At 41.8% G+C, this 25,981-nt stretch overlaps 1 protein-coding gene and 1 long non-coding RNA gene across 5 annotated transcripts in view; one reads left to right on the forward strand and one right to left on the reverse strand.

Moving 5' to 3' along the window:
- The first annotated feature begins 420 nt into the window (after positions 1–420).
- The window catches only part of LOC122674775, a 65,011-nt gene continuing 39,450 nt past the window's right edge, over positions 421–25,981 (forward strand). Inside the window, exons 1-4 of one of the 2 annotated variants that reach the window (XR_006335032.1) lie at positions 421–534; positions 3,679–3,797; positions 19,509–19,686; positions 21,724–21,985. This is a non-coding gene — a long non-coding RNA (uncharacterized LOC122674775). Of the gene's footprint in view, positions 535–3,678; positions 3,798–5,414; positions 5,496–19,508; positions 19,687–21,723; positions 21,986–25,981 lie in introns of those variants that run through there. The other variant, XR_006335031.1, reaches the window with a different exon arrangement.
- Positions 22,270–25,981, reverse strand: part of NPSR1 (neuropeptide S receptor 1) — a 146,944-nt gene continuing 143,232 nt past the window's right edge. For 2 of the 3 annotated variants that reach the window (XM_043873323.1, XM_043873326.1), the window contains 2 exons: positions 23,530–23,710; positions 22,270–22,473 (listed from right to left, as the gene is read on the reverse strand). In XM_043873323.1, coding sequence (XP_043729258.1) covers positions 22,383–22,473; positions 23,530–23,710 — 272 coding nt within the window. In that variant the 3' untranslated portion in view covers positions 22,270–22,382. Of the gene's footprint in view, positions 22,474–22,637; positions 22,705–23,529; positions 23,711–25,981 lie in introns of those variants that run through there. The other variant, XM_043873325.1, reaches the window with a different exon arrangement.

Raw genomic sequence — 25,981 nt, forward strand, 5'->3', positions numbered from 1 at the left:
TAACAAATTCCCCCAAATTTGGTATTTTAAAATAGCAGAAATTTATTCTCCCAGTGTTCTGGAGATCTGAAATCAGTATCAGTGGGCTGAAATCAAGGTGTAGGATGGCACTCCTTTTGGGTGCTCTGGGGAAAATCTGTTCCTTGGCTCTTTCAGCTACTGGTGACAGCTGGCTTTCCTTGACTTATGGCTGCTTCAATCTCTGCTTCTGCAGTCACATTGCCTTTCTTCCCTGTGTGAATTGTCACTGTGTTCTTTTATAAGGACGCTTGTAATCACATTATAGCCCATCCTGATATTCCAGGATAATCTCCCCATGTCAAGATCCTTGATTTAGTCACACCTACAATGATTCTTCTTCTTACAAGTTTCAGTAGTTAAAACCTGTTATATTTCAGTGACCGATTTTCAACCCATGACACCATCTTTACACCAGCCTTGTCAATGGCCCTGGATGAAGAAGGGAGATAAGTGACCACAGTGACATTTCCAGTCTCTCATCATAGCTGTGACCTTTGTAAAATCAATCACATGGTGAGTACCAATGATGATGAGCCTGACATTCTTAGAGAAAAGTGCATCTACAAGATGTTCCAGGCTCAACTTGTATTTCCTGCCCCAGCAGTAGAATCAGCTCTAGATCAACCCTGATGTCTTGCATTAGAGAATAGTATTAGAAATCACTACGTGTGCTCACTGCTACTGGAGTATCGCTGCTTTTAGTCCCTCTTAGCTGAAAGAGCAAGAAAATATATGTGTATTTACTAACCTGTGTTTTTCTAAGTGGCTGTTCACCTTAGATTGGGTATTTCTTGGATTCTTCCCCTTTATATTCCTAATAAGAATAGAATTGTTGGGTCCCAACAACAAGGTCCATCAGCAGGACAAGTCTGTTAAAATTCACATAATGAATGAGTCTGAATGGACTTTCTTTATCCTAATGATCCATGTTTGTCAAGCAGTATCCTCACTGTCTCCCTTCACTACTTCATAAGGTCTTACCCTGGGACTTAGACTCATGTTTTTCCTTTTACATACGATGCCTGGCTGGCCCTTTAACTTCTACTTATCCAAATTTCTCCAATTTTTTCTAGGTCCTACCTGGATTATTGCATGCGTGTGTTTCCATTATCATAATTCATCAACTTGTGTATCTAGGATTTGTACAAATTTTCAAATGTGTGCTTGTTGTCCAGTTGCCCAGTGCTGTCCAACTCTTTGCGACCCCATGGACTGCAGCACACCAAGCTTCCCTGTCCTTCCCAGAGCTTGCTCAAACTCATGTCCATAAAGTTGATGATGCTATTCAACCATTTCATCCTCTGTCATCCCCTTCTCCTCCTGCCCTCAATCTTTCCCAGCATCATGGTCTTTTCCAGTGAGTCAGCTCTTTATATCAGGTAGCCATATTTCAATAAATCATTTACTTAAAAAGATACCTTTGATCTAGGTAGAAGACATCAATGACTTTGCTCCCATGAAGTTGAAAGTAAACTTCATGATACTAAAAATAAAACAGTTTTTATGCATCAGTTAAAATATATTTGTCTTGAAGAAACCCCATCTCAAGTTGGTTTAGACAAGGATTTTATTATCTTGGGTGTTAGGAAGTTCTGAGGTAGGAGGACTGCAGGCACAGCTGCTTTGGGGGCCCAGTGACGTGCTGCGGACCGAGGTCTGACTGTTCGCTCAGGCCCTCTGGGCGCTGACTGTGTCTTTGGTGTCAGCAGCCACATTGGAGCATCACTGTCAGACCTCTCAATACTCAGTGTCTCTTCCTGTGGCTCCCCCTAAAGAGCATGGGAACCTTCCCAGCAGCTTCCCCCTCTCAAAAACGTCTTCCCTTCACACTGCCTGAGTCAGAATTTTAAAAGAAAAGGGAGGATTCTTGTTATCTTTATGCAGGTAACAAATGCTATCCATCGCTTCCTTCTGAAGAATAAAGTTCTTTTAGGCAGACTCATATTTCTGGGATTTTTCCTAACCACCCTAAAAAACATATTTGTTGGCTCTTCTCTGCCTTGTCTTCTGATACTGTTGGAATCTGGTTTGAGTGGCCATCACTCTCCTGACCTGCTAGAGGAAAAGATGGGCAGTGAAGGGTCAGGCAGTACCTGTTAGGAAGGAGATGCATTGGCAGTTTTCATGGACCAGGAAACAGCTCCAGTGCCCTGAGCAGGGCTGCTGGGTTGGTAAAACAGGTCCTAGACCTGGCTCCTGGCCCAGGATTTTGGAGGTGGGCTCAGTGCCTCACAAGTGTTCCTTCAAATTTTTAAGCACCATTCTCATTTTATATTTTGATGATAAATTTATTAATATCTTTCTCCCTACTCTTCTATAAACTCCTCAGGACTAGGGAGCATGCCATCTATTTTGCTTATCTTTGCATATCCAGCTTTGTACAGCATCCAGAATAGCATCTGGGACATATGGGGGTTTGCCACTACTGCTTGAATCAGTGAGTATAGTGGAAAGGGTACTGGTTTTGAGAAGAAACCAATGTGGGTTCATTGTCTAACCCAGGGGGACATTTCAGCTTCTGGCTTTTGCCTGGGGTCACTTAGCTTCTCTGAACCTAAGAAGAACACTACCTTTCAATCATGTCCAACTCCTTGGGACTCCATGGACTATAGCTCACTAGACTCCTCTGTCCATGGAATTCTCCAGGCAAGAATACTGAAATGGGTAGCCATTCCCTTCTCCAGGGAATATTCCCAACCCAGGGAACAAACTCAGGTCCGCCACACTGCAGGTAGATTCTTTACCATCTGAGCCACCAGGGAAGCCTTTAGGAGAACTTGACATGTGTTAGTGTGTCCCTTTAGGAGAACTTAACACATGTTAATGTGTCCCTTGTTTTTCACTCCTCTGACCCCAAACCCCACCAGACTGCTTCTTTATGAATCAAACAGGAACCAAATGCTTATCTCTTAGAATGGTTATGGAAATTAAATAAAGTAAAATGTGTGAAAGAAAGTGCTTTGTAAAAGTTGATGCTAAAATTATGAGGCTCACCATTTAAACAGGAGAGTGGAAGAGCCCTGAAATCTGTATCCAGCTCACAAGATTCTAAAAAATACACAAAGCTTCTTACCCTGCAATTGATTTTGCTCTGTGTCATTTAAAGACCTCAGTGGCATTTTTGAAGGTTGATTATGCAAAGCAAAATTGACTATATTTTTAAACATTTTTGTATTATTTATACTCTGACATTTGAAGCCTTGATCTTAGAGAGACTGGCCCTCCCAGGGCCAGCTAATTTCTAAAGGTAGCAAATGACTTTCCCAAGAGTGCACCTGTGATATACAAACCAACCAACCCAGAGCTCACACCTACATCATCTCCTTTATCAAACTCACACAGAACAAGTCAGCATTCCTCCTGCCCTCAATTACCCCAGAGCCAGGTCTCAAACACGCAGAGACCACCCACACAGCCCAGAGCCTGTTAAACTCCTTCAAACTTTCCCACCCTAAGCTTACTGATTATACCTATCTTGCCTGGCCCATCCTTTCTGGGGAAAACCCCCCAAAAGCTCTAGGCCCTGCTCTCCTCTCTCTCTCCTCTTCCGCCTCCTTACCTACCCTGTGGCCTTGTATGGCATGGCATGGTGTGTCTCTTGTTTGTAGGGATCTGTGACTATAAATTCCTTCTATGACAGTCTTGTCTGTGTCACAGGGACAAGGGAGCCTGGGGTCACCCCTGTCCTTTGGGCAGTGGGGCTGGAAAGCAGGAGTAAAGAAGAGAAAGGAATAAAAGAAGAGAAAGCCCTATAATCCTATCATCCTTCCTCTCAGGTATCTATGTATCTATATATCTAACGTGTTTGTATATTTACAAAGTTGGAGGTATACCATTTATTATATACTATAAAGCATATACATATAACATACAAGCAAATGGAATTACACTATAATATTGGCATTTAGCTACCTTTTGTCAGCCGCATTTTGTATAGTTGGATGGTAGTAGTATTTTGTGTAAATTGGCACTTTTCAAGTTTGGTTGTGCTTCACAATAGCCTGGGGAGCTTAAACCTTTTTGTAAATTCCAGGGCTCTTTCCCACATGTTACTGTGTCAGAATTTCTAGGTTTGTACACTGCATTTTTCACAAGCCCCGCTGGAGGTTCTGACACAGCCCGGCCTACTGAGACTCATTTTCAGAACCACTGGTGTCCGTGTGCCGTCGTGAGCAGCCAGAAGTGGCCAAGGGCCCGGGACCACCTGCAGCACATGGTGAGAGAGAGGAGCCAGGAAGGGCCCACTGCAGGGTTTCTGGCTTTCTCCTCGAGAGCATCACACAGTCAGCATCTTGAGGCTGACATGGAAGAGAGGACTCTGGGAAAGAGGAAAGGCTGATCGAAATGAAGAAGGACTGGGGTCTTCCTGTGTGTGACCTTATTTTGGGAACTCCTCACATGACATATCGTCCACCCCTGACCCTGTATCTCATCTTCCAATAAGACCACCACAGATATCTATCCCCCACCTTTTTTTATTCTGTGAGCATCTCTGATCATTACTTGCATCCTCTTCAGCTCTTCCCTGAGGGCTGGTCCCTGCTGCCGTGTCTGGGTGTCTGCTCAGGGGACGATGGCATCACAGCTGACTCCAGCTGAGCAGCTTCCTCAGAGCCTCAGAGACACCCCTCACATCTCAGCTCTAGTCCCACCCTGGGGCTGAGAGAGGCTCTAAGCCCTTGTGAGTGAAAACATGGTCCCAGAGGAGCACCAGTCATCTCACCTGGAAGCTTGTTAGAAACACAATCTCAGGCTGAATCCAAACCTGCATTTCCCCCCAGATCCCAGGGGGTTCCATACACATGGGAGCCCTGTTCTAACGGGTTACATCTTCCAACAAGCACACCTGCTTCCAGTGCCCTACCCTCAAGGCTGATCCAAGGGCTGACATCAGAGGCTGCATGTTCAGGCAAGCCGCCAAGAGGCTCAGGAAGGAGCCTGGCCCTGCAACTTCGTCACTGGATTGGCCAGAAGCTCCCCAAGTTTAAGTTGAACATTCAAGCCATTTTCCAAGAGGGTGTCAAGCCTCATGACTTCATGGAGGCCTGCAGCTGTGCTGGTTCGTGATCCTGGTGACACCTGGCTGCTCTTGTTCGGGCAGAATAGGGACCAGCAGGGACAGTGTCACTGCAAATACTGACTAAAGAGACCAGGCTCCTTTCTGTGACTGGAGTGAGAGGCCCAATTCTGTTTGGGAAAAAACACAATGGCTCTCTATTCACTGGATGTTGCAGGATTTCAATGTCAGACACCAGCCAGATAGATCAGGGGATGATTAAGAGACAAAATACAAGGCATTGTGTGCACGTCACCCTGAAAGCACTATTGTAAGAGCCTTTGTTCACACAGCCCCTGCCTGGGCCCCTCCACCTTCCTCAGAAATACTGTAGACCCTGGACATGCTCAGGTCTATTCAGCTCTTCTCAGGAAAATGAGAGTGAAGCTACAGCAAATTCTGATGGAGTCTTCCAAGGGTGAGTGGGGAGGGGGAGATGCAGGGAGTAAAGGACAGGTGACAGAAGGTGACAGTGAGGTTTGATTAAGTCAGACCTCAGCAGATCAAGGAAGAGATGTTGGTAGGCAGATCAATAGATGTTGTACTGGGGCTCTGAGGAGAAGAAAGATGAGGCCAGAGAAATGTTACCAGTGGTTCAGACTATGAGACATAATGTCAGGAAGCCCAAGTTCAAGCCCCACACCCCACTTGGGGCTCCGTGGCTTGGGCATCTGAGTCTCATTTTCCTCATCTGCAAAGTGCAGATACTGACATTTGCCTCATGAGGGGATGCGACAATGAAATGAAATGGAGCACGAAAATTAGCTAGCCTACTTGGCACAAAAATCATAAGTTCTAGTTCAGAAAACGTCGCTTTCTGTTGTCTATCACCTAATACAGACCACTGCCCCCAGCCCTGCCGGTTCCACCTCCTAAGAAAGATTCAAGGCCTGATCCCCCAAAGCAGTGTGGGGGGAGGGGACGACGCAAGTCTAGTGGCAGTGAGAACTAGTGGGGGTCGTTAATTATGATCTGAGGTAACGCGCGGCGTGTGGGAAAGGAGAAAAGGCAGCAATTTTAAACAGGATCTGATGTCATCAAATTTGCAAGTTAGAATAATCACTTTCAGGCACTCTGAGTGACCCAGCCTGTGTTTTTACCCTTTGAATTATTTGACTGTTTCACATGAATTGTTCTGTTGTCCGATCCCTGTTCCACTCATCCTTGCCCTCACCTGGTGATGAAGGACCACTCCTTGCCCGCAGTTTCCAGAGGTTGCTGCTTAGAACAGTCCTGCCCGCTACCATCCTGTGTCAGCCCGGTCTTGGAGGCCGGTCTTCTTTCTGTGGTCTTTATGGGATTCCCTTCCTCCGAACCCTGGCCCTAATGCTACACCAAGTGGGCTTCCCTGTGAGGTCGTCCCAGCTCCTCACGAGAGGTGGTCTCCACTCCCCCTGGTGCCACTGCTTCCTTCAAGCAGGCTTGGTGGTGCAGCCAGGGCCCCTCCTCATCCTGGCCCCCATACCCGGCCCTTTGGCAGGCTGAGGGCTGGCAGTGCCTCTCTCCCCATGTGTATTCTACTTTAACAGAAGGGGAGAGAGCAGCCCTGATGGGTCTAAACTGGAGTTGCCAAGGTGGCCAACACAGTGATGGATACCACAGGATACCAGGTCGCCTCTCTCCTCTGAAGAACCAGGCCTGTCTTCCTGGGCTGTGCTGGGCACCCTTAGCGCAAGTTCACTCTCTCTCATGCCCAGAGCAGGCTCACCCCCGCCCACCCTCTGGACAAGCGCAGGTGCTGCTGTGTACCAGAGGCGGGTCTGCCGGGGTTTACGCTGGCTGTCGGGTGCAGCTGTGTGTTCACATCTCATTCCCTTCCTTTGACCTGGGGATTACTCTCTGCTGAGGGACCCTAAACTCTCATTGGTCAGGATGCTGACGTTCTCCCCAGCTGGATCAGAGCTACCTGGAGATGGACAGGCTGGACAGGCATAAGGGCATGCTGGGGGTGCCGGCAGGGGAGCACTAAAGCGTGCTGCAGATTGATAAGGGGTTCTAGACTCCTCCGCACTTTTACTTCCGGCAGGTCGAAAAACTTCCTTTCTGAGCACTTCTTGCTCTTTAATAAAGGCAATTCACCAGGGGCTTATTTAATAGTATTCTAACATACTGCAGGTATTTTGGCTATTTGGCCTATTTGAACTGTCAGTCTTAGATTCGTCTCACTTGATTTACTTATTACCTTCTTTGTTTGGGGGGCAGAGGATTGAGATAATTCAATATATTGCAGCTTCTCATGTTATAAATTTTAAGGGTTGGAAAATTTTAATAAAACGGATAGGCTTTTTCCATCTGGGATAGATGTGCCTCATTAGTTTATTCATTCTGCAAATTTCAGAGCACCTCCTTTTCATAACTGAGCTCTCTACTGAATGTGAGGTTATGCATACACACAATGTCCTTGAGGAAAGCGCCTTTATTTCTTCCTATGGCCTGGAGAATTCTTCAATTTGTCATGAGTTTTGCTGTGGATATCTTCTCCTTTACCTTAACCTCTGAACCTCATACTAACCTAAAGAACAAAGCAAATATTCACTCTCTTACTCTCCTTTCTTCCCAAAGTGCCAGTCTTGCCAAACTCTATATTATTTATTCACACCTTATTCCCAAACGTAGTTGCTCAAGCCATCTGACAGGTAGGTAAGAAGAAGCTCACATGTTTGTGGTTTTCTAGGGAATCACTCATCACATTCTGATAACAATTATGGAAATGAGTTGTTCTAGTCACCTAAGGCACAGTGAAAAAGGGGGCTAGAAGGAACTGAACAACTGTCAGGGTCCAAGATACCGCCATAGATGAGTTCCTCCGAACTGTTCTGTCTCTCTCTGGTCTCTCTCCCACCTCCTCTCTCCACTTGTGTTTCTCTGTACAGCTGCACCATTGTCCTTTGTCTGTCAATTTTCTCTGCTTACTCATGGGTCCTACTGTCTTACGAGCTTGAAATGGTCCATTTTGACCTCTCCCATTTGATTGTATAAAATTTGGGTTTCAGTTCCCACTAAATGACTCATTCTCTTGGCCATAGTCTGCTGACGAGTCTGTAGATGAGGCCCCATGGGTTGGTGGTCTACCTTGGTCTAATTTGCTTTAGCCAGAAGGTACTAGGCCACATGGGACCGAGCACTGGCCTGAGTATTAAAGGCAGGACGGCGTCCTTCAGAAAACACTGTGGGTGTGGAAAGCACACTAAAGGGAGCCTATGCCAGCATTATTCCTGCTGTGGTGAGAATCTGAACTCATCTCTCTATTTCAAGAAAAGGAAGGTGGTCTCCATGGCAGGTGAACTCTGAGGCAGGGAGTTGCTGAGGGTACAAACTTCCTTCAGAAAGAGCCTGGTGATTTGTAAGTAAATACCACTAATCTTCAAAGAATAATAAAAGAATGTGCTAAGGATTCTCTGATATGTCTGCTAAGAATCACCTTTTCTGGACTCTGCAGTCAGGAGTGGGTGGAGAGGGAGGTCAAGAAGGGCTGTTTCTCCTCTAACTTTCACTCAACTTTGTCCAGGGGCTTCCCTGGTGGCTCAGCTGGTAAAGAATCCACCTGCAATGTGGGAGGCATGGATTTGATCCCTGGGTTGGGAAAATCCCCTGGAGAAGGGAACAGCTACCCACTCCAGTATTCTGGCCTGGAGAGTTCCGTGGACTGTATAGCTCGTGGGATCTCAAAGAGTTGGACATAACTGAGCAACTTTCACTTTGTCCAGGGAAGCCTATTTGTCTGGCTTTCCACAGACTAGTCACAAGAGAGAAGCAAAGGTAATTCTCCTCTGTTTTATACCAAGGAAATTAGGAGTGGGTATGTCTTGAGAAAGAGCTAATATAATCTGGGTGGGAAACAAAGGAAAGATTGTTAGAAGTCAAAACAGGGGGTACACAAAAAAGAAAACACTCTTTTGATGGGGAGAAATTTTTCCTGGGGAGGTGTGATCATCTTTCTCTAGAAAGAGACTCCCTCTGTCCTACCTGGTGAGGTTTAATCTGTGATTTGAAGGCAGGAGGATGATACTGAGCATGCTCAGCTCAGCTCTACTCACTCTCTCTTGGACTTGAGCTGTCCAAGGGGTATAGACGTTTTCTTCTGCTCCTTTGTGTCTCCCCTGAGTTGCTAACGCACTGCTGTAGGAGAACTTGTCCTGGGTCAGTTCCAGGAAATTAGAGGGTAGAGAAGGCAGGGTGGCCTGAGGGCCTCGAGAAACAACTTCCAGAAATATTTTAGCTTCACCCTTTTCTAAGTCCTCAGAGTTTTTTCCATTCAGCGTGCAGATGAGGTTGGGGGTAGCATGAGAAATACTCAAGGGAAGTTTTTATGGATTATGCTATAAAAGAGCGCACATGACTTTTCTTATGATCCATTGCCTAAAATTCGTATGGCCAAAGTTACCTGTAAGAGAGGCTGAGAAATGCATAGTACAGGTGTGTCCAAGACAAAGGGTAAATACAGATATTAGTGAGCAGTAGCTCTATGTGCCACAGTGAGTGCATGCATGCTTAGTCGCTCAGTCATGTCTGACTCTGCGACTCCATGGACTGCAACCTGCCAGGCTCCTCTGTCCATGGGGATTCTCCAGGCAAGATTACTGGAATGGATTGCCATGCCCTCCTCCAGGGTATCTTCCTAACCCAGGGATTGAACCCAGGTTCTCCTGCATTGCAGGTGGACTTTTTACCATCTGAGCCACCAGGAAAGTCCAAAAATACTGGAGTGGGTAGCCTATTCCTTCTCCAGGAGATCTTCCCGACCCAGGAATTGATCTGGGGTCTCCTGCGTTACAGGCGGGTTCTTTACCAGCTGAGCTACCAGGGAAGCCTATTTACCACAGTGGGGAAGCCTAATTCTAGAGTTCATTGTTAGCAGGCTGTCTTGACTGCAGGTGGAGAAGGCAATGGCACCCCACTCCAGTACTCTTGCCTGGAAAATCCCGTAGGTGGAGTAGCCCGGTGGGCTGCCGCCTATGGGGTCGCATAGAGTCGGACACTACTGAAGCGACTTGGCAGCTGCAGCAGCAGCTTGACTGCAGGTACAAGCCACATTTGTTAGTAATAACGATGTTGTTCTAATCTCCCTCCTGTCATCCTTTGTTTGATTTTATAATCTATTCAAAGCTCTCGTGGGGAACAGAGGCTATTTTTGGACCCCTCAACTCCAACATTTGGTGCAGATCCTTGGAACATTGAGAAATAAAACACAGGAGTTTAATAACAAATTGGGAGGGAATTAGACTCTAATTTTCTTCAAACCTTAAGTCAGATGGGTAAAGAATATGATATTGGACCTTAAATCCTTTGGACTTTAATATATTTGAACTCTAACTTAATCATTGACTTCAATCATTGAAATTTAATTTCTTCCCAGAAAATTCATGATGAGAAAGGGTTGATATTCAAACTTGGAACATCTTGTAATTGGTATTTTATTGCTGGAATATCTTAACATGATTTAATTTCTTTGTAGAGCGTATAATGATTAGAGTGACAATATAATTTATCACCCAAACTAGGATAGTTCTGAGAGAAAAAGGAGGCTCTATTAATAATTATGCTGGGACAACAGTCATAAACCTATACTGTTTGGGTTGAGCTGGGCTGTATGATCACTCTAGTTATATCGGATAGTGTGGAAGGACAATGTTAAGAAAGAAAAATGGAATAGGGAATTAATTAACAGCAATATAGAGATTTAATTAATGGAGATTTTCTGACTCAATAAGAGCCCTGTGGGGATCAGTTCTAACTTGTCCATCAGTGGTCCCAGGAGGGTCCGCCGGGGAGCTGTACCAGTCAGGGGCCATACAAGGGAAAGAGGAGCCATGGTAGATATTTCAGAAAGAAGGGACTTCGTGCAGAATTGGGTGCACAGGTGCTAGAGAACTGAAATAGCAAAGAAGAATGGTAGCCTAGGGATTAACAACTACAGACAGCAGCTACCACCCATAAGACTGGAGAACAAAAGGAAGGAGGCATTACCCTAGGAGTTCAGAGGAGGGCCCCCAGGACAGATGCTGAGTTCTCTGGGGCAAGCTCCATGCACCTGAGGAGAGGTGTGGTCTGAATCCTGCTAGTAACCCTGAGGAGATGATGGGGAAGCTAATGATTGAAATACAGAAAGGAAGCCCTGTATTTCCCCCAAATTGTGTTCTTTTTTCCATATCCTGCCCATCTCCCTTTTGCAGACCTTACCTAACAAAAAACAACTAATAAAGGAATTGGAAAATGTAGTTTGCAGAGTCCCAGCCTCAGCTTCAGCATCAAATGGAGTGGAGGGTGGGCTTGGAGCAAAGAGACAGTAGGGGCATAAAGGGTCCAGATGAAGTAGGTGGCATTGGGGGAGTACCTGATGAAAGAGGAATAGAAAGGTCTTGATAGAACTTCTGATCTCCTCATCGGAGAATCACCACACCCCTGACTGACCATAGGCTTAATATTTAGTCACACAGAGTTAAGAACAAATAATTGTGGAAAGTCAGTGGTGGATGATGCTTCTTCATTTCTGATGTGTCCTTTCATGGAGAGATGTCACATTTTCAACTTTTATTTGCTCTTCAGTTGTTCGAAGAGGAAGGAATGGCCTTATCTGTGTCATGAATTTGAAGAGAATAAACTGGGCATGCTCAGCTCAGCCTTCCTCCTCTCCTGGGTGCAAACTGCTTGCCGGATGTTAGTGTTTTCCTCTTCCCCTTTATCCATAAATCTTATTAGTTCACTAACATTTATCAACACGTACTCTATCCTAGGCGCTGTTCTGGTCCAGGGGATACAGCAGTGAACAAAATAGGCAAAGAAGCTGGTCTCATGGGAGATGTGGGCAATAAGCAGTAAGCATAATCATAATCACATTATACAGTGCATTGGAAGATGATAGGTGCTGGTGCAAAAAAACAAAACAAAACCACAAAACTGCAGGAGATCAGGATTGCTGGATTGGCAGCCTCAGTATTAAAGAAAGTGGTCTGGGTAGGCTGACTTAGCAAGTCCATTTGAGCATATGAGGAGAGTCATTTGTCTGCTCACATTCAGAACCCTGTAAACACCATAGTTTTAGAGGTGAATACTGACCATTCTTGGAGAAGGAAATGGCAACCCACTCCAGTATTCTTGCCTGGAGAATTCCATGGACAGAGGGGCCTGGTAGGCTGCAGTCCATGGGGTTGCAGAGTCAGACTTGACTGAGCAACTGAGCATACATACATGCACTGATCGCTGTCTTTCTCAGTCCAACCACCACTTGCCCCCAACCCTGGACATGCCCTGAGGATCTTGTTTTGAGTAGGACTATGGGCTATGGCCCACAGCAGAGGTAGGTTTAATCACTAGGTTTACCTGTTGAGGTGTCGTCTTGGAGCAAAGTCAAAATTATAATTGCCTATAATTAGTGCTTTACCCCGCTTTGCAAACAGATACACATGGTCTGTTAGCCTACCCACCTTATCCTGCCTCCACTTTGCAGCCAGGACAGCAGTATTAAAGCAATAGCTATTGCTGTTGGCAAACATATGTGCACACTGTTTTTCTTTAAGGCAGCAATCCTTAAAGTGTGGTCCAGATCCTGGTGAGTGGAGAGGACCTTTCAGGGAGGGTCTGTGAGATCAAAACTATTTTCATAGTAGCACTAGAATGTTTTTTGGGGCCTTTTTCATTTTCTTTCTCTCTTGTGTACAGTGGAATTTTCCAGAGGTCACATGGCATGGAATAGCACAACAGATTGAGTGCAGAAGCAGATTAAAATACTCCTTTTCCCTCCTAACTACATATTTGTGTGAAGCCTGATTTTCTTTACATATTTCTATCAAAACAACATATTGCCACAGATTGAATGCAGAAGATCTGAAAATCCAGCTGTCTTCTATTAAGCCAAACTTAAAGAGATTTACAAAAAGTTAAAACAAGTTGATCTTCCTGCTAAATTTTTTTTTGAAGAGGGAAATAGTTACTTTCCATATAGAAGATATTTATGTTACTATGTATTGAGTTTGTTATTGTTATTTATAAATGAATTAATAGGTAAATATTAAACAGTTTCTCACATTTAATTTTTAATGCAGTAAATATCTATGGGTATGTATAATCCACATAAACAAGCATGTGAAAGTCAGTCAGTTATGTCTGACTCTTTGTGATCCCATGGACTGTGGCCCACTAGGTTCCTCTTTCCATGGAATTCTCCAGGCAAGAATACTGGAATGGGTTACCATTTCCTACTCCAGGGGAATGTTCTTAACCCAGAGATTGAACCTAAGTCTCCTGCTTTGCAGGTGGATTCTTTACCATCTAAGCCTCCAGGGAAGTCCATAAACAAGCATAAAGGGGTCCCGAGACTGGAAAGGTTAAGAAAGGTTGCTCTCAAGGGTTTCAGTATAATACCCTATTTGCATGTTTTTACAGCCCCCAGACATCCCTTCAGAGGCATCCTTCCTTGTTCTCAGACATCACGTAAACTCATGGCTGTGCTTCCCCACTTCATTTCATTTGGGTATCTACCCGCATGTAAAACACTGTATACTAAGGTCTATCTTCTTGTGGTGAAAGAGCATTTAGTCCACAGTGGAGAGAAGAAACAACATTTAGTCCTGGGTTTACCTAACCATTATCTGGACAGTTGCAAGGTGATGAAGTTGGACTCTTGGAAGAACATTTGTCCTCAGGCTGGACCCAGGGCAACTGACAGAGGTAAGCCAAGGTGGCCCACGCCCTTCCTGGCCATGAGAAACTTGGGCTTTAAAGACCTGGCATGCTCTTAAGCACTGGTTCCTAAGTACTGGCACCTCGAAGAGCTGCAGGAACCCCTGCACAAGATCACCTGAGTGGCTTGTTGTACATACAGACTTCCAGGCTGTACTCAGAGACCAATGAATCAGAATGCGGTTGGAGATCTCAAGATCTGTACTTCTTTCCTAAGCCCGTGGGTGATTCTGTGATGCAGCAAAATTTGGGACCCTTTAATCAGCCTTCTTAAACCCTGTCAAATCATCATGGAGATGAGTCAACATGCTTTTGACCCCAAATATTTCTCCTGGCCACCTCCTGCAGGCTCAAAGTATCTACTTTTTTTGGCAGTTAGTTCTTTGGCGATAGGGCAGCAATGCCTCAAATGTTCCCTGTTTACATGAAATCCTCTCTGGAGGAATGCTGATGTGGCTGTACTTGGGGAGTAACACAGCAGGTGTGTTATCTACCTGCTATACATTAGGGATGAGAAAGGGCAGAAAGGAGGAGGAGACTCTTTGGATGGACATGTGGGTTGGAGTTATGAGTAAGGACTTCAGGATTCCAGGACCCCTCAATAGGCAACAAGAGAACAGAAGCTAGATATTGATTTCCACTGGGCTGACACTCAAGACTCTATGGAGGAGCCAAGCTGTTTCTGCAGATTTTGAAAATTGTTGGCATCAATATTCCTGTTACTGGATGTGAATGATACATTGCTGGCTCAGAATGCAGAGAAGGAACCCAGAAGCATCTTTGGGCCGTCTCATCTCTGCTGTTTCTTGTGTGTAATCGAGACCCAGTTGATCACCTTCCTGTTTCCAATCTGGCTACCTTCTCCACACTGCTTCCAGAATAATGGTCCTAGAAGGCTTTGAAAAGTTACAGTTTTAGAAACTTTTAATTGTGAAATATAACACACATTCATAAAAGTGCACCAAATGTAAGTATATAGCTTAATGAGTAATTAGAAAGTGAACACCCAGAGCAAGAAATAGAACCTTACCAGCACCTCTTCTGCAGGCTCCCTCCCAAACACAGCTCTTTCCCATCCCACAAAGGAGCCCCACTCTTGGCTTTTATAAATTACTTTATAAAAGTAATTTCCTTGCATTGCTTTAGAATTTTATCACCTGTGCATGCATCCCTAAATACAGTAGTAAAATTTGGCTGGCTGTGAATTTTACATAATTGAAATCATATAGTATCTTTTAGTATTTATCTTCTTTATTTTTGTATTATGTTTTTAAAGATTTTTTTCATGTTGTGACAAGCAGCTGGGGTAGGGGTTTTTTGGGTCATTTTTGGTGCTATAAAGTACTTTATTGTATGAAATATACCATATTTTTTTAATCTATTGTCCTGGTGGGCATTTGTTTCGCCTCCAGTTATGGTTCTTATAAATCAGTATTATTATGATGTTAAGTTGCTAAGTTGTGTCTGACTCTTTTGCAACCCCATGAACTATAGCCCACCTGTCTCCTCTTGTCCTGGAGATTTTCCAGGGAAGAATACTGGAGTGGGTTGCCATTCCCTTCTCTAATTATTATGAATATTCTTTCACATATACTAAGGCCCACATAATTATACTCTTCTGTAGTATCTATACTCAGGAATGGAGCTGCCAAGTCATAGGTATATACATCCTTAACTTTATTAATTAAAGGCTAGAATGGTTGTGGGAGCCTTCCTGGTGGCTGAGATGGTAAAGAATCTGCCTGCAATGTGAGAGACTCTAGTTTGATCCTTAGGTTGTGCTAAATGTTTACCACCAGAAAACAATGAAAATTTCTGATGCTTCGCATCTTCGCCAACACTTGATATTGTCAAAGTTTTAAATTTTTGCCAATCTGGTGGGTGCATATTAGTATCTCATTGTGATTTAATTTACTTTTCCTTGACTTCAGTGAGATTTGACACCTTTTCATTTGGTGTTTTATTGGCCTTTTGGAAAATTTCTTTTCTGAAATCAAGTCCTGATCAATTTCTATCTGTTTTCAATTGTCTTTTCTTAGTGATTTATGTGAGTTTTACATATTCTAAATAGTAGATCTTGGTCATTTGCAAATATCATTTCCCATTCTATCACTTGCTTTTTCACCCTTTTTTATGATGTCTTTTGATTTTCTAATTTTTTGGTAATCAAATTTATTGATTTTTTCCTTTAAAAGCAGCAGTTTTTGTGTTTTGTTTAAAGAGCTCTTGCCCTATTCAGAGATCTTAAAGATATTCTCCTATATTATTTCCTCAAGGTGTTTTATTTCATGCAGTTAGATCCATAATCCATCTGGAAGCACTTTTGCATATAACCCACTAGGCTTTCATTTTCATTTTTTTCCATGTAACTGCCCAATTTTCCTTACATCATGTATTGAAAGAGCACCCGTTTTCCATTCCTCTGTAATGCTGTCTCTGAAATAAACAAGTTTTCCTATATGTGGACATCTTTTTCTGAACTTTTTTACTGTTACATTTGTTAATTTGTCTACTCTGACACAATGCTATAACTTTTATTATTATGGCTAAGGTCAAGTATCTAGCTGATCAAATATTCCCACTTTTTTTTTTCTCGGTCTAAAACGTCTTGGCTAATTTTGGCCTTCTGCATTTCTCTATAAATTTTTAGAGGCAACTTGCAAGGTTCTACAGAATTCCTGCTGGAGCTTTGATTGTTACTATATTAATCTTACTGATTGATTGGAGAAGAATGGATGATTTTATGATAAATCATGGTGTATTTATTTCTACATCTAATTAGTTCCTCTTTAATACCTGTCAGTACTACTATGATTCCTCCATAGAGATTTATACACTATTTATGAATTTATTCCTAGGAACATGATCTTTTAAGGCTATTGTAAATTGCAATTGAAAAATAATTTTCTATTTGTTGCTCTTGTGTGGAAATGATATTGACTTTTGTATATTGATTTTGTATCCTGCAACCATACTAAACTTTATGATTACTTTTAATTATTTATAATTATAATATAATTATTAATTCTAATGTGTATTATTTTGATGTTCCACTATACATTTATATCAATAATAAATTGATTTTTATTATACATTGCCAATCCTTATGCCTTTTATCTTTTTGTTTTTGCTTGCTTTACTATATTGGCTAGGATCTTAGTACAATGTTGAATAAAGTGATGATATTAGCATTCTTTACTCATTCATTCTTTATTTCAAAGGGACTACCTCAAAGTTTTATCATTAGGATTTTTGGTACATAATCTTTAGAGTTAGGGATTTATTTTTAACTCAAATTTGTGAAAATCTTTTATTGTGCCTTAATGTCCAATAATTTTATCAAACATTTCCCCTGTATCTGTTACACTGATAATGTGTTTTTTTTAACTCTTGTAATCTATTAGTATAATGAGTTATTTGAGTAATTTACTAATATTAAGACAACTTTGCAGTCCTGAAATGAATACAACTTGGTCACGTGTTTTAGTCTTTTTATGTTTTGCCAGATTTGGTTTGCTAAAATTTAATTTGGAACTTTTGTTTTTATTTTCATGACAAAATTTCACTTGTTATTTTCCTTTTGGTAATATCTTTGTAGAGTTTTGACATTATGTCATTTTTAGTCTAATAAATAGTTTCAAAAGACACTCTTTTTATGGTCTCCTGAAGAGTATAAGTATGTAGAATTGGAGTTGCTTTTTTATTTAAATTGTGGTAGAACTCTCCAATGAAGGCATATTTTTTCTTTAGTAGTTATGATATTTACTACTCAACTTTTCTGTTTCTTCTTATGTCGGTTATAGTAAGCTGGCTGTTCATCTATATTTTCAATTTGCTTTAGCATAAACTTGATCATAATATCCTTTTATTATCTCTTTATTGACTTCAAGACCTACAGAGATATCCTTAAAATAAATAATACTGCTTGCTTGTGCCTGCTCTCTTTTTTCCCTTTGACCAATCTCACAAGAGGTTTATTGCTTTTATTATTTTTTCAAAAAACAGAATTTTGTCTTTTGAGCTTCTAAAATTACATGTTTCTTTTCTATTTTATTAAATTTACTCCTGCTCATTATTTTCTTGCTTGTATTTCCTGTGGCTTTGTTTTGGTGAATTTCCCTAACTTCATGAACTAGATGATTTATTCATTAACTTAAAGGAAAAGAAGAAAAATTCTTCTTTTTAGTATGTTTGTTTGTATCCCACACTTTTGATATAATTTCATTATCATTCAATATGATTGTTTTCTATTTTCCATGTACTTTTTTCCTTGATTATAGGTAATAAGAAGTATATTTTCTGATTTCCAAACCTGGTAATCTTCTAGTTAAGCTCTTGCTCTTGAGTTCTAGCATAATTGCATTGTGATCAGAGAAACCAGTCTGTATGAGCTCAATCTTTTGAATGTTTTGAAGCTTATTTTATTTATGGCTGACATATGGTCAAGTTTTGTAACTGCTTCACACGTGCTTGAAAAGACGTTTATTTTGTAGTGGTAGGATAACGTGCTCTTCCTGTGTGATTCATGTTGTTCCAGCTGTGCAGATCATTCCTACTTTTTGTCTCCTTCAATTACTGAAATTAAGTGTGACAAAATTCCCCACTATGGCTGTGGACTTGTCTATTTGTTTGATGGTTCTGACAACTTTTGAAAATACACATTTTGAGGCTATCTTGTAAATGCTTAGAAATTTAGAGTTACATCACTCACTGAACTAAAACATTTATCACTTGAAATGTCCCTGTTTAATGCCACTAGTGCTTTTTGTCCCTTAAAATGTATGTAGTCTTTATTAATACAGTCTCACCAGCTTTTAGTACTGTTTCCATGGAATGCCTTTGTCCATTCTTTTATTTCCAAACTTTCTGTGTCCTTGTGTTTTAGGCATGTCTTTTGCAAATAACATATAGTTATTCTTTGAAAGTCTAATCTAACAAAAACTGGAGTATTTAATCTGCTTACATTATTACAGTTACTGATATATTTGGATAAAAAATCCACCATTTTCCTATGTGCTTTCTATTTGTCCCAGCTATTCATATTTCTGCTTCTCTTTTCTTGCCTTCTTTTAGACTGCTTGAGTCCTTTTATCATGTTTTTCTTCTCTTTTAGTTTCAAAGTTATATAGTTCTTTATTTCTATCATTTTAGTGATTATAACCTACATTCTTGAAATGAAAACATGAATTCTTGGTGTATCAATGTCTAATCTATATTCTACCCACATTCCAGGTAATGCAAGGACTTTAAGCAGTTTAACTATCTTAATTTTGTCTAGACTTTATATAATACTACTGTTGTATACATGAGTATGAATACTGAGTCACTTCTTTGGGACCTCTTAGAGAGTCCCCAAATAGTCAGAAAACCATGAGACTACATGACTCAAGCCTCTGTCCATCTTAACATTCTGTGTGCATATGGAACCGCACTTTTAAAATGTTAATCAAACCAGCCCTGTTGAGGATAATGCAGTCTTAAAATGCAGCTGCAGAGACATGAGGCGTGTGTTTTTCAGGTTTCCAAAAGCGAGGAGGTTGGCCCCTCAACAGGACCATTTACTTTCAATCAAATGCAATTGAAAAACTTCAAGAAACACTGTTAGATCTGCATATAAAGTGAGGTATATTCATATGACTGTAAAAAAACTGTAGTTGCCAGAAGGCCTGTAGCTCACTTAAGATGACTCTAGAAGAGTAGAGCTACTTTATTTCTTGCTAAAAATATTTTTGTTTTCCTGTTTCCCCACCAGATGCAGGCTTGTGGTCCCTTCCGACCCTGTGGATGCAGAAGGAAGAGGCAAACTCCTTTCTGTATATGGATGTCTAGAGTTGTCATAATGATGTGGTGAAGCAAGTTTAAGCTGCGTGTTTGGTTGAGAAGGGATACTTTTTTCTCATCATTAATCACAAATTAAAGCCATTAAAAAGGTATGGGAAATGTTGCTTGGCAAAATTAAACTTCCGTTAAATTATGCTCAACACAAGCCCTGGAAGCAAAGTTTTTACCATTCATATTTAATTTAGTTCAGTAAAGCGGAGACACTTATTTTCTCTAGCATGGCTAAATATATTAAACATATCTATCCTTATTATCCTAAATTTTTGCCTATGCCTGAAGCCAAGTGATAATGCAGTCATAGGTGTCTGTAACATCTTGGTGTAGGAAGTAAGCATCTTAATTTTATACATCACTCTGCTGGCTTCTCTGGCCCCACTTGGGCATCCAAGGCTATAAACATGACATCACGACACTAAGCTGCTCGTTTTCTCCAAGAGTTCAAACTGTATTTCCCAATTGGGAAATGATGTTTCTCTGACTTCATGGTGATAGATGGAGAAATTACACCTTCTAAAGAGCAAATAACTCGGCTATGAGTCATACGGTCATTGTCCCCCTGGGGAAGAAACTCCAGAAGCTATGACTCTATGGATGTAATTTAAGCCATTATAATCTCAGAACCTGTATCTATAAAGAACCCACAAGACTCTCTGCTCCAGCCTTATTTTGTTCCCATCTTACAGATGAGACAGTTGATGCTCAGAAACATTAAATAATTTGTTCCAAGGTCATAAGACTATGGAACTATTACCAGCATTTCTTAGTGTTTAAATCATGTTTCCTCAAGCTCAGAAAATACATGAAAATGAGAATCCCAAAGTCTCACCAATATGAAGCAAGTTTCATTGTACTGACAGCTTGTCTTGCAGCAGCCTGTACCATTATCTTACTGATCTCCAGTCTTCACTGGGAATAGGAGTCTCAGGACTACAATAACTACAAAATCACATTCACAGTTTTTAAAGCCCACAAAACCCCTCACTTGACTCTCTCCTTAACTTTCAGGGTCTATTGATGGATGAGTTAGGCATGTAATGCCTTTTTCAGACCAGAGCTTGACAGAGATTTAAAACATCTGTTAAAAGAACCCAGGCCTCCCATTTTGCCATGTAGGAAGGACAGCCACCAGATTTTGCACCGTTAATTGACTCCCATGCAGACAGTTATTTTAGCGATGATTATGTGGGTCTTCTGTAGCACATCTTGATTTAAAGTGAAATGTCAAAAAGCACTTCTCAAAGCTTCCAGGTTTGTTCATATTTAGCTGGTTGGACAGGAAGGAAGACAGCCTTCAATACTGTTCTGTAGATGTACAACTAGATTATTCAGTCTCCCCAAATTCAGAAAGTACTTCTAAGAGAGATGGTGACTGAGGAGTCTGATTTCTACCTAAGAGATACTTTTCTTAAGGTCAGATGGAATTGAAAAGAGAGTTTATGGGAAAAATGCCACTGTGACCTTAAGCATGAAGTCTTTGGGTTGACACCATAATGAGGAATGGAGTGCTATTAAAATAATAACTCCACTAGCAGTAGACGAAAAAAGACTTAAGCTCAGGATAATTTTAGGAAGGAGGATTTTGCCAAGGAGATTTTAATGTCAAGAATGTATGTGAGGCTAAAAATAAGGAGCTCACGCTCATCCTAGAGCCGTGGGTGGGGATGTATATATAATCAAATTAAATTATTCCACTTCCACTTATGGAAAAATCTGACGGCAAAAATTGATTAGAAAACATTTAGTCATATTTCACTTGGATTATGCTTATATATATCAAACTCCAGACTTGTCAAAATAAGGCCCACGAGCGCTTCCCAGCCAAGGTGTTAGATAGACAATGGCTAAAATGTGCAAAAATGATAAAGATATTACAGAAACATCATGCCTGGAAAAGCCACAGGCATTCAGCTCCCAACTATTTAGAGAGAAGTGTCCCTGAGGTATGAGACATGGAGCCCAGAGTGGAGGTATGAGGAGCCCAGAGGTATGAGACATGGCCTAAATGTGGAATGCAAAGGGAGGAGCCTTCAGAGGGTCAGAAAGACATGTGTGAGCCCCAGGTGCCAACTCTCAGAGCCTGGAGGTCAGAACCCCATGACTTTTTGTGCTGTTTCTTTTCCTACCAGATAAAGTACCCCTCAATTTCGATTTTGCTCTGGAGAGCCAGCACTTGTGTTCTTTCTGCAAATCATCTGTCGATACAATGGGACTGTGAGGTTGGCTGCTGCCAACACATCCATCTGCCAACCATGGCCATCTGCAGAGGAGACGCAAAGCCTCAATGCCTGGAAATGAATTTATTATTTGTTGGCATTTCAAGGACAAACATCTCTTTGGCCACAGCTACTGAAACTTGAATCCAAAAATGGGAGGAAAATCTAGGCTCAGGTAAGCCTTTTATTTACTTTTTAAATTGTAATTATAAGAACATGCACAAACATGCTTTTTTAGTCAATTCCCTCTGCTTGCCCAAGCCTGGGCCCCGAGCCAGCAATGTCTCTGTCCGTTGATTCTGGTGCTGACCAGTGAGAAGGGCAGCTGGGAATGGTAGGGAAAGAAAGGGTATTTTTCCTGGCTGGTATGAGTAGTTTGTAACTTCCTATTGGCCAATACTTGCTGAGGCAGGTGACACATACTCTTTCGGATGTTTGCCTTGCGCATCCCCCAAGTGATGAAAGGTGCAGGGCAGAGAAGTTGGCTCAAGCTTTATACACAGGCCCAAGGTGCTAATGGGAACCCAGGAGAGTTGATGGGGCTCAGCCCAGTGCTACCACTGCCCCATGACCTACATGAATTCTGGCTTGGACAGAACCTGCATCTCATGCTTCTCAGTTCTCTCCCGACATGTCATTCTGGAATCCCGTGATCTTTGCTCCCTAAAGAAAGAACAAAGAGGAAAAATCATGCGTCCTGAATAATTTAACTGTTAGGAGCTAGCACTTGTGGAGAACTTATTAAGGATCAGGCGTTGTGCTAAGCACTTTTAACGTAATAGCCCTCGTTATACTTCCCCGCCACTCACAGCCCTCCTTCCTACTGATCAGTACCAGAGCCCAGTGACAGGGACATCACTGGCCAAGATGTAGGCACTGCTACTGCTGTTAACCCTTTTTTACATGTGAAGAAATGGAGGTTTATGGAAGTTAAATAACTTTCCCTAGGTCACACGTAGCTATGAATCAACAATGGCAGCATCAAACCCAAGCCTGCCACCATTCTGCAATTCTATCATGGAGACAAGAGGAAATGGGAGGGCAGCGAGGGGCTGACGGGTGAGAGGCCAGAGGCAGGGCAGGTGAGGGATGGTAGCCATTCTAACATATCAATGATGTTTAGGATCACTGAGACATGCTACCTTCCACCCATAATTCTAGAAGGACTTGAAAGGTCTTGTCAACTGATGGAAGAGAGATTCAATGGAGGGCATCAAACCCAAGCCTGAAACAATTCTACTATGATTCCATCTCCTCTGGATTTTTCCACCTACTCCCTGTAGCTTGTGCAGTAAAACAGCTGAAAAACAGCAGACTGAGTCATTGTGGGAGGGATCTAATTTCAGCTCTGTAACTAATTATTCATATAATCTCAATAACATCACTTAACCTGTGAGCCTTAATTTATCTGTAAAATGATAATTCTTTGTGTTCTGCTATCTCCATGGCATTGTATTGAGGCAACTCATGTGGAGAAGCTTTGAACTAAAATAAGGATCTTCTATATGTGACTCGATTAGGATGATTGCTATAGGAGGTGATGTGGTATAGGGGAAAGCATGAGCCATGGCCGGGGGGCCTGGATTTGAATCTGTCACACTAGTGGAAACTTTTTGACTCTCAGTTTCTCATCTATAACCCGCCAGGGAGCTCTAGCATGAGGAAGACAAAGGTTGGAGGTGAGTGCAGTGGGCTTCCCCATGTCTGAATGCCCCTTACCTGCAGGGGAAGCATATGGAGTTGCTGAAAACACAGTAGATGAGGGGGTTGATGGCACTATTCAAGGCAGGCAGGTTCTGAATGATCACAGAGGCGTAGAAACGCTCCTTAGTGTTTGGAAGGAGGCTGAAATTGTCCAAAATGTCAAAGAGGAAGTAGGGACTCCAACAGCAGATGAAAGCTGGAGAGAAGAGAACCATTAGCACTGTAGCAGCCCACAGCCCAGGGGGCCCTCTGTGTTGGCCCTGAGTGGAGCTTTAATGAGGAAGTTCCTTAGCACCTGGGATCTCAGAAATATTTAGAACAGTTGTGTGTGTTCATATTAATGTCATGTTTACTTAAACACACACACACACACACACTCACACACACATCTACACTTATATACATTACATCCCACCGACACATTTCTAAAATTGAGTAAATTTGCTGGAGCTTCTCTATCTGTAAAGGAAACTACTATAGTGATCCTTGAAAGGCTGGGAGCTGTTCAGCATGGCCTTAGCCTCTCATTCTACACAGTGTGAAAGAAAATTCAGAAAATCCCTTTGGAGACTCTATGGTAAAAGACAGAACAGGGAGCACTTCATAGTGACTCCTGTTTGGGGATAGGTGAGGGGCAGGGGTGATATCTAATGTTTCAAAACATAGCCTGGCTAAGTCACAAGATTCTCAATTTTATTTTCCATTTCCAAGTCAGCCTCTCCAGGCAACACCCACACTATATACCCCTTACCAAGTCCATTAGTGTGCGTGAGACCCTGATTCTGCTTGGATCCAAATCCTCAGAGGAAGGAGATGAGAAATGGAGACCCAGAGTGTGATGGCCAATTTTATGTGCCACCTTGACTAGGTCATAGGATGCCCAGATTTTTTTGTTAATCAGTACTTCTGATTATTTCTGTGTTCTCAGAGTATTTCTGAATGAGATTAACATTTGAATTTGTAGATTAAGAAAAGTAAATTATCCTCCTCAGTGTGGGTGGGCAGTGATCTAGCCATAGGTTTGAATACAATAAAAAGAGTGAGTGAGAGAGGAGTGACTCTGTTTGCTTGACTGTCTTCTGGCTAAGACTTTGATCCTCTTTGGCCTTCATGCTTTGACTCAGACTGAGACGACACCGTTAGCTCTCCTGGATCTGGAGATCTGGGGACTTTTCAGCTTCACAGTCAAATGAGCCAATTGTTTACAATAAATATCTTTATATATATATATATAAATGTATATATAATTGTAATTTCCCTGGAGAACGCAGATTAATACCACAGAGATAAACCTTCTTGGGGTTGACTGGAACCCACACGTGCTCTCTCTTACTTTCTCGCCCCATCCTCTCCAGTCTCTTTCTTCCCTTTCTCAGTCATAGGATTTTTCCTCAGGGAAGTCAGGCTTCCTTTGCCATCTGACTGCAGCAATCAGCTTGTTGCCATAACTCTTTGACTGACCCTTTTTTTTTTTTTTTCCCTCCTTGACCTTGACAATCTGTTAAAAGGGAACAGTTCTAACACAAAGACCACTGAACATTCTGGGTTCTGGTGGTAAAGCCTGGCATTGGCGCAGATAGTGGTTCTAGGGCATGGAGGGGCAAAGCTTCTGTTTGGGGGAATTTTGAAAATGCGAGCGTATATATTTGTGTGTATTGGTTCTGGTTTTCCTAGGGATACCTGTCCTCCTGCATCATGCAGCCAGTCCCATCCATGTCCCATACATCCTTCAAATGCCCATTTGGACATTTATGGAGCAGAGAATCTGTTTATAATGACCCCAGTCTAGAAACCTGATTCTATTTTATATATGACCACAATATTTTAAATAAATGCTGAGTTTTCCAGAAGTCCAATTCCCTTGCAAATAGAGGAAAGATTACTTTGTTTAATTTGGAACTTTAGGAGGATTTGTTCACCTGCTGGGAAAATAAAGTCACTGTCAGCAACACTGCTTTATTTTTTATGTCTCCATGAAAACACACCTGCATTGGTTTCCATTTGTAATTATTATTACTTCATTATTCTACTAAGGACTGTATCCAAGTATTTATATATTGAAATCTGTATTATCTTATTATAAATTATTTTCTTCCTAGTCTCCCTTTATGTTGCACATTAACCTTTTAAGAATTATGTTAGGTACATAGATTTTTGTATACATTTCATTTCAGAATGGTAAAGGGGCATTACAAAATATTTGTTATAGGAAGGGGCATTTTGGTCTGATTGGATTGTTGACATGGCTGACCTCTTTGTGGACTTTCTTGCTCTCTGACTAAAGGGAATCCAGTGCCTATGTTTATGGCTCCTGATTATAAAAGGCTGTACTGGCTCTGAAACACATATATAAGTTATGCTTCCTGACTCAACATCCAGGGAATGTGTATCATGCTCCTGATTGTCTGGGAAAGCAAGATAATCTCTGATCTACTTTAGAAGCTTCTGGGGAAAGGATTTTGAGCCC

This window comes from Cervus elaphus, chromosome 18 (assembly GCF_910594005.1).
Source record: "Cervus elaphus chromosome 18, mCerEla1.1, whole genome shotgun sequence".
Lineage (NCBI taxonomy): Eukaryota > Metazoa > Chordata > Mammalia > Artiodactyla > Cervidae > Cervus > Cervus elaphus.